Source organism: Punica granatum, chromosome 2 (assembly GCF_007655135.1).
Source record: "Punica granatum isolate Tunisia-2019 chromosome 2, ASM765513v2, whole genome shotgun sequence".
Taxonomy (NCBI): Eukaryota; Viridiplantae; Streptophyta; class Magnoliopsida; order Myrtales; family Lythraceae; genus Punica; species Punica granatum.
Window position 1 is genome coordinate 39,509,163 of NC_045128.1, and position 15,780 is coordinate 39,524,942.

Below are 15,780 nucleotides of genomic sequence, written 5' to 3' on the forward strand. Positions count from 1 at the left end.
ATAACTTCGGTTTTTTGCTGAGATTAACTCACATGGTTGGACCAGAATTCCAAACAGTGTTGCGCTGACTAGAATCCGGCCAATCCAATCCATATTCCTCAATGAAAATCACCATTCTTGGTTGCATAATATGTACATTAATAAGTATACTATAAAGAATGTTATTCGCTATGTTGGCTTACAAAAACTTACATCACCAGTGTGAATTTATTTAGATAGTTCGACACGTATCTTTTCTAAGTCTCAGATTCGAATATTATATAGGGACTATTCGGAGTCGATTGAGCTTTAAAAGAAAAATCTCATTCTCAATTATAAGAATGTTTGAGAGAAAAAGAAAAAAAGAAAAAAGAAAAAGAAAAATAGCCTGCCTTAAACTTTATAGAAATTGCGGAACAGCCCCTACAGTTATTGCAGTCTCTTTGTTTTGCCCCCTCCCCGGTCCCAACTTCTCCAAACTCTTCGCCTCTCTCTTCTGCAGCTCAATAAAAGGAAGAGGAAGAACTGGAAGACGACGACGACGACTCTTAGGTAGTTGAAGCGAATCATCGGAATCCATCTCCGTCTCTCTGAATCGATCACTTCCAATCGTCTCCGAGCTCAGATTCCAATCAATGGTCGATCCAGCTGGTACTTTCTCTGACTTCCTTCCCATTTCTCTGCTCCTCCTCGTCCTCCTGCGATGCTCAGCTTCTTGTTCATACCAATCGATGCATTGAGAAAGCTGTAGGAAAAACTAAGAAGCTTCTTGTCATTCCATTCCATCACTGTAGCTGTCGGATTTGATAAAGAGTTTGGAAAGTATTTGTTCTGATGCTGAACGATGGGTTTTGTAGATTGCTTGAGTGGATCCTGTTCTTCTTCGTTAAGAGCAGAATCGGTTGTTTTTTAAGTTAGAGTTGGAGTTTTGATTTCTGTTAGCTGAATAACTTCTGTTGTTACAGTAGAGTTATCTCCAAATTTTCCGTGTTATCGCCCATCGACCCAACCTCTGCAATTGCTGATTAGCGTTCGGTCATTTGTTTCACTGGAATTTGTTTCCGCAACCCGAGTTTCAGCTTCGACCAGTCAGAACAGTGACTTCTTATAGCTTCCAGAGATAATTTATGGGTTCTGATGGTCTGTTGATATTTTTTCCGGCGACAGTCATGTGGGATGTATTCTTCTATAACGTCTATATGAAGTCACAATTTGTCTGTGATGGTAGGAATTCAATTCTGCAGTATTGACCTTGTATATGAAGAAATTTTCATACAGATTTTTCATGCTAGTGTAGCGCACTATTAGCAGTTCCTTGCTATTGGTTTAGCTGAAGCTTCTTTTGCTTGAGAGGATATGAAGGAGAAGAAGACAACATCTTTGCTTAACCGCATACTAGTAAATTGTGCTGCTGAGGTTGGTTTTCCATTAGTTTATTCGGTAACGCTTGCTGTATACTCTGTGATCATGCATAAGCTAGTTACTTGCAGTTGGTTATTCCTTGAGATGGTTTTCGTCTATGTAGATCCTCTGGAAGACGTTGAAATCATGTTCATCACGATTATCTCAATTATAGATACTATGATAAGAAACCGAATAGGAAGATTAACTAGCGAGCAGCCATTTTTCAAGTTTATAGTTATAGCTATACATTGTTCAACGGGAACATTTAAAAGCATCATTAATTTCAGCTTGACATGCTGTTTAATTATTATTTAATGTCCCTTTTTGCTTTTGGAAGTGCACAATGATAAAAGAGTACCGACTGTATAACTGGGAATGCTATTGTTCTCTTCAACCACAAGGAATGTTATTTCTTAAACTTAGAGATACTGGATTATGAAGGATTTCTTTGTCGAGGGTTGCTGCTGCACATAACTTTGCTAAGAGTAAAAACTTGATTACGTCCTCTTATCTTGTAGTTTATGTAACATATTGAAATTCTCTTTTTTCTGGAGGTTTCTTAATTTGTGTTTTTGGATGGGGGAGTTTGGGTCTTAGGGTTGGCCAACATTACAAAGGATCAGTGCCTGTTGTCAATTTACTTTTTACCCTTTTACAGGCTAAACAATATGGCAGTTGTGTTGCATCAAAGGTTCCAGAAATTGAACGAGACATGTGTTTGAAAGAATTTCTTGGGCTAAAGAATTGCATGCAACAAATGGTACTATGACCTGAAATTGCAGATCTCTCCAGAAAAATATTTCTGCATTTTCATATACAAGGCTTTGAACATCATTCTTGTCATTTTCTTTACAGCTCCAACGAAAGGCCTAATCCAATAGAGTATAATTTGAGGTGCGAGTTCGGTGCAAGTTCATAAGTTCTATATGTTGTCTGTTGAGCTGCAGGCAGAAGCATCTAAATAAAGAGGTATCCATCAGTCTTCCACAATAATTGGTTCTTTAATTTATTTTTAAAAATTGTGCATTGAATGTGATAAAATGTACTGACGACTTCGCAGATCTTGCCACAATCTTCCGAAGTCTTGTTCCCAAGTTCAAAAGACACGGAACTTGGGAATGTCTGGCCAAGCGTCAAGTTCGCCGCCTGTTGTTGGCTTGAGTGCCTCTGGAGCTCTATCACATGTTTATATTAAGTATCCACCTCTAAGATGCAATGTTCCTGGATCAAGGGGCTTGTTTTATGATGATGGAAATAAGATGCTACTCTCCCCAACCAGTGATCAGGTTAGTACACTGCATGCAGAATCTTGCCGAGTTCTAGTATATTCAAATTTACATAGATCTCATTGTTACTGAAGATATGCTTGATTTCCTTTCCTCTGGGTTACGCTGTCCATCTTTCTAATTTGGAATTTTCACTCTTACACAGGTGTTTTCCTGGAAAATCTTTCCCTTCACTCCGGCTGTTGATCCTATCGCCGATACCATAAGTGATGGACCCATCTTATCTATCAAGTTTTCTTTAGATGGAAAATTAATAGCAATTCAGCGCTCAACTGGCGAAGTACAATTTCAGCATCGAGAAACCGGGGAAACTTTTACTCAGAGATGTAAATCGGAGTCAGAAAATATATTGGGATTTTTCTGGACAGACTGTCCACTGTGTGACATTGTTTTCGTGAAGACCAGGTGCGGAGGACTTTCATGTGCGCTCTAGTTATTTCTTGGTGGATTCTGATATTCTCAATTTCTTTCTGATTCGATTGAAGATGTTGTCTCTTGGTAAAGAGAGTAATGTCTTCTCTTGTCAGAAACCAATTTGATTGTGGGTTGATGGCCTTAATATAAATGATAGTTAACCCATTCTGTTTCGCTAAACCGAGGCTTATTTACAGTGGGCTGGATATGTTTGCTTACAATTCTGAGTCAAAGACGCTCCATTTGGTGGAGACAAGGAAATTGAATGTGAGTTGGTACGCCTACACACATGAAAGCCGTTTGGTTCTTCTTGCTTCTGGAATGCAATGCAAGACCTTCACTGGATTTCAGGTTTGTCTACGGCTCCCTTATCGATTGCTTCTGCTAGGACGATTCCACAACAAGCTAAACTCTGAGTTAATGGAGAATAGTTATACTCTAAGCTTTTAAAGAGTGAAGTTTTTCTTATGCTAGATCCATAAAGCTCCTCCTCAAGTTTGACTGGGCCATTTTTGTGGATATATTTCTTTTCAAATTGGGACATAGTAAGGTACTAATACAGCATATGGTACTTGTTTCTCTTTAATATGAGCTATGGAACGCATCTTTCTAGCATTCTTGGAGTCTACTTTTATGATTTATTGGAAGCCTTATCATCTGCTAGAACCCAGAACATTCTGAGTAGACCCTTGGACCTCATTTTTCCAGGATCATCAGAGTCTATCCTCATCTGGTTGCAATCTCTCATCTGCTTTAGCCGAGAACGCAGTTAGCTAACCCTCTTCTTTTCTGAACCTAGAGTCTATCCTGGCGTCGGTGCTATCTTTCTCTAAGAACGAGGCAGACTGCAAGCTCCGACCTCCAGTTGGCTTGCTGATTTATGTGTTTTATTTATTATTTAATTTTGATGATCACTGATAATTACATTTTCTATTTGAAAATAACTACAGAGCTTGTGTAACATAGAGACTTTCTTTTCATGACTCTTTTTTTCATTTTTCTTGACATTGGTCTTTCAGCTTTCATCTGCCGGGATCATCCGCTTGCCTAAATTCGAGATGGCGATGGCCAAAACCGAGGCTAACAGCATGCCTGTCCTCGCTGCTGAAGATATCTATATCATCACTGTGTAAGTTTATTTGTTTTGGGTATTTCCTGCACTTTTTTCTTGCCTGTTTATTTCCCGTGCTTCTCATTAGTGTATTCAGATTGAGGAATTAGGCTGCTATGGTATGTTTGGTGAGCAGATAAGATGCATTTCACTCGATAAATGCTTCATTATATTAAGTTTTTGTATTGGTTATACCAACTTGACAACTGTCAATTATTGCTTTTACCAACTATTTAGTTTTGTTCTTACAAATGGCAGGTATGGTAGAATATACTGCTTGCAAGTTGACAGGATAGCTATGCTACTTCACTCATATAGGTTTTATCGTGATGCTGTAGTACAGCAGGTATGCTCTTGCTCAACATTGATTCTACTTGATTATCGTGATTTACTTGACTAAATTCAAATGTTTCTACCTGATATCATTACTGTGGAATTTAGTTCCAGGTCACATGTTTGTTACATGTTTTCTCATGCATTTTTTATTTGATGAATTAAGAACTGTATCTATAGCAAGTCTCTTCAGTACTAATGTTCTTAAATATGATAAAAAATAGTTATTGATTAACCATTCAAAAGAACTTGATGCTAAGGTCTAAATTCCCACAGACAGCTCTAAATCCTGCTGTTAGAATTGTATGCCTTCCTATGCGACTATGTTTTGTGTCATCATTTGAGTTCGTGAAATCAGAGACAGGAAAACGTACAGTAGATTTCGTGCACAGAAATGTGATTTGAGCATGTACTTAGTGTCGTGAAGTAACATTTTTTGTATAGTATCAAGCAACTGATCTACATCACGATCTCAGGGTTCTCTGCCAATATATTCAAGCAAGATTGCTATCAATGTGGTTGATAACGTCTTGCTGGTTCATCAAGTGGATGCAAAAGTTGTTATTCTGTACGATATATTTTTAGACTCTCGAGCACCAATATCAGCCCCACTTCCCCTTTTATTGAGGGGTTTACCAAGGTCCAGTAGCATAGGTTCGAGGTCTAATGGTAAAAGTGGAGACAGTTCAGAGGCAGATTGTCTAAGTGAGCATGAAGCTACGGTCTATGGGGATGACTGGAATTTCCTCATCCCAGACCTTGTATATGATTTCTCCAACAAACTTTTGTGGAAGATTCATCTCGATCTAGAGGTGAGTTCTGTTGATTTATGTTGAAGAAGTACAATAATATGTAGCCTTTCTTCTTCTTGAAGAAATTTTCATTTCTTCTCTGTACAGGCAATTGCTGCCAGTAGTTCTGATGTGTCATCAGTGCTAGATTTTCTACAAAGACGGAAACTAGAAGCCTATAAGGTAAAACTTTGGTGCTTACCCCTTCCCTGACATTATCCAGAGGCTAAGAACCAATTAACAGATATAATGTATTCCCGAAACTATTGGCGTCTTTGATGCAGGCTAAGCATTTATGTTTGGCAATGGCACGCACTGTCATTCTAGAGCGCAGACCTTTGTCAATGGTTGCGAGGGTGATAGATGTTTTGGTTTCTTCTTATGCCCATTCACTCAAAACTGGTAGTTATTTCAAAGGAGCAAGAACCGAGAAACTGCCAGCTTCTAGCTCGCTGCATGCAACTTCTCCTGTAGCTGGTGATTATGCTTCTGCTAGCAGAGTAAATATTACTGGAAAAACTTTGGAACATGAAGCTGGTATTCTGGAAGGGGAATCTTTTCGTAGATCAACTTCATCGGGGTCAGACTCGGAGGAGAATGGCAATATGGGACATTTAAGAACTGACTCAAACATTGGTAGCAGTAAAGCGCTCATGGGTGCTGAAACTCATAGAGCTGGGGCTCAATCATCTTCTTTACAAACTGAAAATGGTGGGACAAGGAACAACCTTTTGACCGCTTCTGTTTCTGAGCAGCAGGAGCCACAACTTACTTCACCAGCAATTTCCCCTGACGAGATGTACAGTTTTGTGTTTTCTCCTGTTGAGGAAGAGATGGCCGGTGACCCATCTTATCTGGTCGCCATCATCATTGAGTTCCTTCGTAGGTATGCCTACATTGTCTTTGAATGTGGGATTGCTATCTCTCCTTTTCTTACCTAATTTACGGGGCCTATACTTGAATGCGATTTTTAATGATGACGGAGCCACATTAGGCTACAAGATTGAAATTATAGTCAATTGTAGATATGAAAGAGAAATTACATTGCCCAACATAAATTTGTTTTTGGATACACTATTGCCCCTTCCCAGCCCCCTCTTCGTTTCCTATTAGAAGCTTCTGAGAGGGTACAAGTTACAGTTTGGTCACTGCGTTGAGAATTATGTTGTGAATGGGTATAACTAAGGCTATTATTACCATGGTGGCATGAAGGTCAGGGGCTTAACTCAAAAGACCTAATTAGCTTAATTTCTCGTCTTGGTTGGTTTTCTTTATACCCTGATTTACGAAAATCAGTCTCTGTTAATTGGCTTGTATCCGTTGAATGTCCACAGTTCATAAAATTACAGATCTTTGATGCTTTTATGGATCGACGGTTATTTTTTTCTTTTTCATTGCTTTGCTTACTCTCCTATTAATACCTGTACTTCGCTTTATGCAGTGCTAGCTCAGAAAAGATAAAGTTGCATCCAAATATCTATGTCTTGATGGTGCAACTTTTAGCCCGCAATGAGCGATTTGCAGAACTTGGGCTTTTCATTATAAATAAGGTCTTCAGATTTCCCTTTCAAATATGAGTCACTTGATGGGAAATGTCTCATCCTTTACCTGTCTAATTTAGTGTTAATTCTTAAAAATGAAGCAACTTAATTGCAGGTTGTGGAACCTTCTAGAGATGTTGCATTGCAACTACTAGAATCTGGAAGACAGAATTATCAAACTCGGAAGTTGGGTTTAGATATGTTGAGGCAGCTCAATTTACATCATGACTATGTCATATCTTTGGTTCAAGAAGGTTATTATCTTGAAGCTTTACGTTACACAAGGAAGCATAAGGTAAATCGTGGTGCCCATACTTTGTCGTTAGTTACTCGTGGTTTTGCGTGTCAATTCCTCAAAAAATCGTGAATTTCAAAAGGTTGTCTGGGCTGTTTTCTGTTCAGAGCACCAACCAAAATGGGTTTGCTATTGCTTTGCACTTTGGTTTTGGGTATTAGTAGGGCATCATTTTTGAGAATCTATCTCTTTTAGAGAACTTGAAGGATCGATGATTTGCCAAAAAAACGCAGTGGGTCGAGTTGTGCCCTGCATTACCTAATACTATCAGTAGAATATGTAAGTCACAGATCCTTGGGATCATTATGACGTGCCTCAAATCTCATTCCACTCGCTGTTGCTCATTGATCTATCACCAATTTAAGCATATCTAAGTTGTAAAAGCAGTTATGGGAGCTGCCTGCACATGGTTCATATTTTGACGATGAGACCCCAAAACGTATCAGAGTTGAATTCTGAACTTGGCACTTATTTGTTTGGTTTGGTGTAAAAGTTCTTCAGATAAGGTTGAGGAGTTAAGTTTTTGGATAGTTGAGGTTCATTTAAGATTGTCGTGACCTGTGGCCATAATGAATATGGACTACTGTCTTTCAGGTGGTAACCGCGCGGCCGTCTTTGTTCCTTGAAGCAACGCTAGCCTCGAAGGACCCGCAGCATCTAGCTGCAGTCCTTAGGTTCTTCTCGGACTTTATGCCTGGGTTCAGTCACACTTCAGATTACAAGTCGTACTACCATATTTTTACTGAGATGAGCACTGCTCCTGCTTGATATAAAGCTGAAGCTCCTCCATGGGCCCGCTTGGTTACCGGCTGCGGCCTCTTCAGATACATGATACATCGGGTGAATTTGGAAATGGATGGAGAGAAAACAAGTTATTGCTGGATAATTGTCAAGTGAAATGTCCGCTCAACTCGGAGATTGTAACAGGTCTTTATAGAAGGTTGATCAAGTTGTTTCACAGATCATTTGAACCAATGGAGGTCGTAGGTTACTGTTGGTCTTGCTGTAGTTTGGGGATTTTGGATATTATCTTTGAAGGTAGAGCAAATACAATGCATCAAATTGTAGAGGTTTTTAGTGTTTATACACACACGCACGCACGCACGCATATACATACATACATACATACATATTGGGAATGGCTCGGTAGACCCACCGAGCCAGCTACCGTTAGGCCGAGCTGGTGATTAAATGCTTGGAGGCTTCTAGGCCCAGTAAAAGACGTTGATAAAGCGCAGGCCCAACCAGAATTTGGGCCGAAAGTGGTGATTAAAGGCTTGGATGTCCATGAAGGCCCCGTGAAAGACGTTTGTTGATCTACCCCAGCCAAGTTCAAACAGTTCAACCGTGGGTTGAACCAGGTCAGTAAGGCGTAAATAGGCTGTTGGATTGGAGGTCCCTCTCTCTCTCTCTCTCTCTATATATATATATATATATAGAGAGAGAGAGAGAGAGAGAGTTGTAAGTTGTAACCTCAGCAATAAATACGGATGGAAAGATAAAATTAGGCCATCTAAAATTTTAAATCTTAACTAAATCCATATATATACGTAAAATTGTATCCTGTTGTAATAAATGCTCTCTCGTTAATGAAAAAAATTATTTAAATAATATATTCAAAATTTAAGAGAATTTATTTAATCAAATCAAGACCAATTATAAAAATCCAATATCTTCTAGGCTTGCTAGGAAAAGGCTCAATCCAAAAATTAAATGACAATTAAGTATACTAACAATTAATCATTTAATTAGATATTAACCTAATTTTTATCATTATAAGGGTGAAATTATTGAAATATATGAAATTATGGAAATATAAAAAATAAAAATTGTCATCCAATTTTGTATTTAAAAAATACGTAACTAGTTTTGTGTGAATATCTATAAAATATGTATATTGTACAACTATTAGATAATTATATAATGCATTGAGGCCATTAGTTGGAAAATATTTATAAAATCATTGAAAATTAATCTAATTTTATTAAATGATTATAGAATGAAACTTCAAATTAGCTTCGAGCATATTTTATTATAAGGGTAAAATTATTGTAATATGTGATCTTACTGTAATATAACAAATAAAATTTATATATTTGAAATGAGAATGTCATCAAATTTTGTATTTAAAAAGTACATAATCAATTTTGTTTGAATATTTATAAAAATATGCATATTACACATTGATCGATTAGTTAAATATATAATGCATTGAGACCATTAGATAAAAAAGTATTTATCGAACCATTCAAAACAGTATGATTTTATTATTTGATTATCAAATGAAACTTCAAATTAACTTTCAACATATTTTATTGTGTTAAAAGAGCAAATATATGTTTCAAAAATTAGAATAATCGTTATAAGAAAGGATATATATGTGTGTGTGTGTGTTTGCGTGCGCGCATTAAAAATGAACAAATATATAAAACACCAAATGAAATAAATACTACAAAAAGAATTGATGATATGCATATAGAATTTCTTAAATTATCATGATCATATGAAAAAACAAATTTATAACATAATGCTATTAACTGATAAAATATAAAAATAATTATAAAGAAAAAAGGTGTTATAAAAAATGTTTCAAAAATTTAAATTTATATTATAGTTACAAAACTTAATGTATGTGATAAATTTATAGTAACGGTTAATTTAAAAATGTGATGCATATTAATTGAATATAAATTAATATTATAATAAGTTTTATAAAAAAAATTATTGAAGATTATTATTTATATTAAAATTAAAGTTGAAAATTATTATTATTTTGTATAGGATAATTCATTTTTAAATAAATAATTACGATAAAATAATATAGAAGCATTTGAACATGAACCCGTGCAACGTAGGGGGACAAAAAAACTAGTTAAACGTATTTTAATATCATATATATTAAATGTCCAAATTCTATACAATGCATTTACTTTATGCGATATAATACATGCTTACATATTAAAATAAAAATTCTACACATACTAAAAATAATTTATAAAATATTAATTTTGAAGTGCGAGATGAATTTAGAGTCTATAATTGAACTAAAATTCATGAATAAGAAATATTAATATATAGTTAGACTTTGACGGTACGAATCTCCAATCTAAGTTTATGTAAAAGAAACATGGCATGAAAAATAATATCAATGCTGTATGAAACAAATAATTGTCTAACCACGTAAAATTAATTATAACATATTCATTTATACATTGGACCATGATTTATATAAATTTACTTCAGTTAAAATCCAAAAAGTATAATTACATTGGAAAACATTAAGGATTATAATTTTAATTTTGAATGCAAAATATCTATGAAATCTCATAAAAAGTTATCCATGCATAAACATTAATATATAACTAGACTTTGATATTACAAATCTCCATTCTAAATTTAAGTTAAAAATTTTGGTATGAAAAATAATGTTCATATCATACAAAACAAATAATTCTCCAAGCACATAAAATTAATTCTAACATACTTATTTATACTTTGGACCATGATTTACATAAATTTACTTTATTTTCAAATACAAAAAGTTTAATTACATTCGAAAATATTAAGGAGTAACTATAATCTTACTTTCGATTGCAAAATATTCAATGAAATTTCATAAAATTGTCCATATAACGAACGCGTAAAAAAAAAGACTAAAAAGGACCAAACCAACGTTTGGAAAATAGATAATAAAATCCAGAAAAATAATTTTAAATGTCTAAATAATAGGTATGAACAAAAATTACTATTTGCAGGAAAAACTTTAATAGAACTTTAAAGGAAAATAGATAATAAAATGCTGAAAAATCATATTTGTAATTGTGGACGGACACATAATTAAATAATTATTTATATTATTAGGGATTTACGCAATATATAATCAAACAAGTTTAAAAGGGAAAGAAAAATTTGACGCCAAATTATTTTTTAAAAAAGGATAGAATTAAAAAAACCAAATGTTTAATAGCACTCTCAATAAAGTCTAAATCAATGGCAAATTCAATTTATTGCTAGAATCAGTGGTGCAATATCTTAAAATAAAATACTTAATGCAAGTTAAAAAAACACGACGTATACTAACATCAAAGTAACGGATGCACTCAATGCATAATATTTAATGATTTTTTTTATGATTACAAGTGATTATGCAAGCAAATTGTTATTTTTGTCTTGGAGCTTCATCTTTCGATACGAGGTGCCAGAATCACCCCTCCCCATTTTCTCTAATGCACCTGCTTATGTACATGGTTATGGTAAAATCTAATCTTCATTGTTTTTATTCATGCCCTCACTCTTCAATTTGCTAAAATTTTATGTATTTTTCCGAAGTTTGGATGATATTCAAAATCTGTGTTGTTTGGTTTTTTATTCATATTGAACGAGAGGAATACAAAGCGGTGGCAGGAGTGCAAGAGAAAAAGAAAGAAGAGATTATAGATGTCAATTGATTACTCCCACCTTTTTCTAATACTTCCCATAATTTTATTCAAGACTGGATGATATGTAATTTTCTTTGTTTGTATTCTTATTCTCATTCTCCGATTTTCTAATATTTCATGTTATTCTTTCCAGGGTTTGAATGATATCTAATGTTCCTTATTCGTATTCATGTTGACCAAAAGGAATGCAATGGGGAAGTGGGAGCCCACGGAAATAATATGTGAACTAGTGATCAAGCGACTTGCGATTAATTTTATGAAAGTGGTTCTGTTTATTTCTAACTCTACATTTTGTTCAATTTTTATTATTTTATCTTATTTTTTTCCAATATTTGAATGATATCTGATTTTCGTTATTTGTATTCATGTTGAACGAAAGGAATACAATGAGGAAGCAGGAGCCCAAGAAAAAAGGAAAGAAGAGATTAGGTGGCTTCTTGAATTCGGTTGGTTTCATGGATGTGGTATGTTTATTTCTAATTATGTATTTTTTTGGTCATATTTCACAAAATAAACTCGAATGATAATATAAATTCTAACTTCGAGAAACTTTAGCATAAAAATCATCATCATAATCATTAATAGAATTTGCTAAATGATAAGATCAAATAAGTTTGAGAATAATGTCTAGAATATCTGGTAACAACTGGAGTCATTATTCTACAACAATTGATTATTCTTCCCAAAAAAATAAGGTCCCTCTCTCTCCTTGCACATACTTTAAATAGACTAATAACAGATCCAAAAGTCTTCAGCAAGGCAGGTCACATATGCAAACCTCAATCTCCAATCACGCAGTATCGCATGAAGTTATGAAGAGAGTTGGTTCCTAACTCTCCAGTCATGTCTACCAATAGTACAGATTTTGAGGGAACTGCACAAGGAATCTGTATTCGAACGGGTCCCTACTATTTCAGATCAGCAACGCTTCAACCGCTCAGAGATGATGCAACCCAAATGCCTTTCAAGAACTCAACTAAACCATTTGCAACCTTGTTCATATAAACATAAACAATAACATGATACTAACGGGCAAAGCCTCCACTTCATATGAGCACAACAGAGAACCGGGTTGTCGAATAAGAAAACATAAGTAGCAGCCTTTTCACAAGGTATTGCAGTAAAGCTTGTCAATAGAATCAAGGATCCCGCTGTATCAAATTCTCCAGGTAGCAACCAAGTCATCTATACTAAAGTAGCAGTGAAACTAAAGAGACCAGATAGCAGTTACAATCATCAGCCTCTTCCACCGGGACACATAAACGATGACTCGTGAAGCATTCGGTTTATACTCGGACAGTTTGCAAGGCTAAAATTGTAGAAAGCTAAAGCCTAAATACGTCCATCTAGAGTTTCCTGCGCCGAGTCGTCAGATTCTTAATATAAACATATCTCTTTTTCCAATCATTTTAAGGGGTCACCCACGTTATGAAACCATTATGTTAAACGGAAAGGAAAACCCTACCCGAAATTACAAAATATCCGCATAAACGAATGGTATCAAAATAACTACAGTGAATAAGAAGGAAAACCTCGTTGGATTGGATGGTACAATGCTTCCATATATGCTAAGCATTCAATCTCAATGTAAAGCCGTTTGGAACTTCTCAAGTATTAAAAAAAAAAAAAAAAAAACCTGGCAGCCACAACAGTGCCGCGAGATACTAATAAACAAAAAATCGACTTAAAAACACGATCTAATCCCAGAACAGAATGAATGAAAGCTCAATCGATGGAAGAGAGAAGAAAAATACGAGTCTTGCAAGCAACATTATCGAATTTATTTTAAGTTCTAACTTCTGATCCAGCTGGTGCAGCCACCAGTATTCATAATTAATCAGCTCAATCCTACTTCTAAGTGAAGAATTTGGAAACCATAGCATCGAATTCTACAAATCACATCAATCCACTCAGTTTCCCGAGGCAAACAATGAGCATAAAGCAGCAGCGAGCTACAGATTAGGGCTACAAAAACTGATCAATTGGTCTTCGGATCCGGCATCGGGAAGAGCCCGACGCTGGCTCCCCGTGGTGGCGAGAACCCTAGGAATTTCTGCAGGTTGGTACGGATACTAATCGAGCAGAGGAAATACAAGAAGGCCATGGAGCAATCGGTAGCATCGTCGCCCGGCAGACCTCTATGGCTCATCTTCATAACAATCCCGAACGGCTTAAACGGTAACTTAGCAACGACCTTACCTTCGAAGAGGGAGTTGAGGAGGCCGAAGACGACGAAGAGGACGAGGGCGACGACGGCGCCGGACTTGAACTTGAAGAGGGAGAGGTCGCGGCTGGACTCCTTGAGGCTGGTCTCGACGCGGTCGATCTTCTTCGTCTTGGACTTCTTGACGGAGATCTTGGCGGGGTTGGAGTCGGTCTTCATGGACTCGAGCTTCTTCGCGGCCTTGTCGATGGAGGAGCGGAGGGTCTTGTAGGAGGCGGTGCGGTATATGAGGAGCCACGAGATGGCCTCGCAGACGATCGCCGTGCAGAAGGAGATGGCGACGACGGTGAGGCTGTCGGCGTACTTGAACGCCGCGAGGAACTGGGGAGTCGCCATTGACGAGACGGGACGGAGATCGGAGCTGAGCTCTGAAGACGGAACAGGCTGGGATTTGGGATTCGTTGCCAATGTCAAAAAAGGCTCAAACTGATCGGTGGGAAAGGCGATGATGGACAAAGCAGTTAGGGGATGAGCTTTAGGCATGAGCCCGGCGTATGAAAGCCCAGTAAGGACGGGCAAGTGGGCCCAATTAATATCTCATGTTGGGCGGCCCATTAATCCGGCCTGATCGTAATGGGCCGAGGCCCATTATCATTGATCTCTGTCGTTGGGCCTTCCTTGAGGATGATCATCGAAATTCATCTCGTGTTGTTTCGAGATCAACATGGCGAACCGAATGCATTGAGTAGAACATATGAATTCTATGGGAATGGGTTTCAAAACGATGGCGGGTAAATATTCTTTGACCCTATAGTAATTCCAGTGGTGTCTCTAAAATGGTAGGAGCACAGGACTCTTTCCATGAATTAGGAATAAATGGTCTGATTATTTTCGATTTGGTACGGTTGGTTAATGTTCGTCCGGTAGCATATAGAATCTTTTGGATATTAGTTGTCCAGAATACGCAGTGCAGTGTCTGAATTTGTCAGAAGTTTTCCTTCTCTTTTTTTTTTCTTTTTAAAAACAATGTGATTTAAACTTGACATAAATTGTACCATACAATTTTTTAAGGGCAATTAACACTATATATGATTTATTTCGTGAGACATAAGGAATCTCGTCGTTAACATTTTCGTTATTTTTTATTCTCAAACTTTTCTTTTTATTATTATTACCCTCAAACTATCAATTTTTGGCGATTTGGTCCTAAGATTCGAAAAAAAGGGGGAAGGGGACACCAATTGGCGACCTCGACCCCACCCTCGAGGTTTCCGACATCCTCTGTCGGTGTTGGAGACCTTGATGGTGGGGTCGGGATCGCCGATTGGCGGCCACAGCCCCTTCTCTTTTTATTTTTTTTCGAATTTTAAGATCAAATTGCAAAAAGTTTATAATTTTAGGGTAATGATGACAAAAGAAAATTTGAGGACTAAAAGTGACAAAAAAACTAATGGCGAGATTCCTTATGTCTCACGAAGTAAATCACATGGTATTAGTTGTCCATTAAAAAATCACGGAGTCCAATTTGTCTCAAATTCAAATCACAATAGGATGTTATATCTTTTTCTTTTTTTTTAATAAACTTCTTAAAACTTAAAGCCCTATATATCGATGCCCGAATACATTAAATAAAAAAAAAAAACAGTAAACAATATGAAGTTGGGACATGATGACCGTATGCATAACATCCCCAAACAATAAGATATGGAATCAGAAGGGTTGAGACTAAGCTTATAAACGCCAATGGAAAACGTAAGCGCAAAATTAGTAAGTCGCCGTAGAAAACTCTTTTTCTCTCCTTTTTTTTTAATGCAAATGATAACAAATGTTTCTGAAAGTGAAAACAATATTTGCAAATAATTAATGTGACTGTGTCCTAATTTAAATGTGGGAAACCATTGATACTTGATCGGCAGCAGCACATAGCAAGCTCATATAAGACTGTCGGCCTACCACTATGACGTCATACAATTGGCCCCATTTCGATTTATATATATATATATATATATTAAATTATCATATC

General features: G+C 36.4%; 2 protein-coding genes across 9 annotated transcripts; one reads left to right on the forward strand and one right to left on the reverse strand.

Annotated features, from left to right (window-relative positions):
- Positions 1-445: 445 nt before the first annotated feature.
- Positions 446-8,238, forward strand: LOC116195960 (regulator of MON1-CCZ1 complex). Of its 8 annotated transcripts, XM_031525413.1 has the most exons (16): positions 446-630; positions 945-1,203; positions 1,277-1,395; positions 2,042-2,143; positions 2,239-2,352; positions 2,444-2,669; positions 2,815-3,074; positions 3,281-3,434; positions 4,103-4,212; positions 4,453-4,540; positions 5,004-5,339; positions 5,427-5,501; positions 5,603-6,204; positions 6,760-6,868; positions 6,975-7,154; positions 7,749-8,238. In XM_031525413.1, the coding sequence occupies exons 6-16, from the start codon at positions 2,502-2,504 to the stop codon at positions 7,920-7,922; spliced, it is 2,256 nt and encodes a 751-aa protein (XP_031381273.1). In that variant the 5' UTR covers positions 446-630; positions 945-1,203; positions 1,277-1,395; positions 2,042-2,143; positions 2,239-2,352; positions 2,444-2,501; the 3' UTR covers positions 7,923-8,238. The 8 variants fall into 8 exon arrangements, with proteins under 8 accessions (XP_031381273.1, XP_031381274.1, XP_031381272.1 ...); XM_031525414.1 differs by lacking the exon at positions 945-1,203 and having other exon boundaries at positions 1,258-1,395; XM_031525412.1 differs by lacking the exon at positions 945-1,203 and having other exon boundaries at positions 1,272-1,395.
- A 5,023-nt stretch (positions 8,239-13,261) lies between these two features.
- Positions 13,262-14,261, reverse strand: LOC116197925 (calcium load-activated calcium channel). The gene has a single exon (XM_031528202.1). The coding sequence runs from the start codon at positions 14,151-14,153 to the stop codon at positions 13,572-13,574; it is 582 nt and encodes a 193-aa protein (XP_031384062.1). The 5' UTR covers positions 14,154-14,261; the 3' UTR covers positions 13,262-13,571.
- Positions 14,262-15,780: the final 1,519 nt, after the last annotated feature.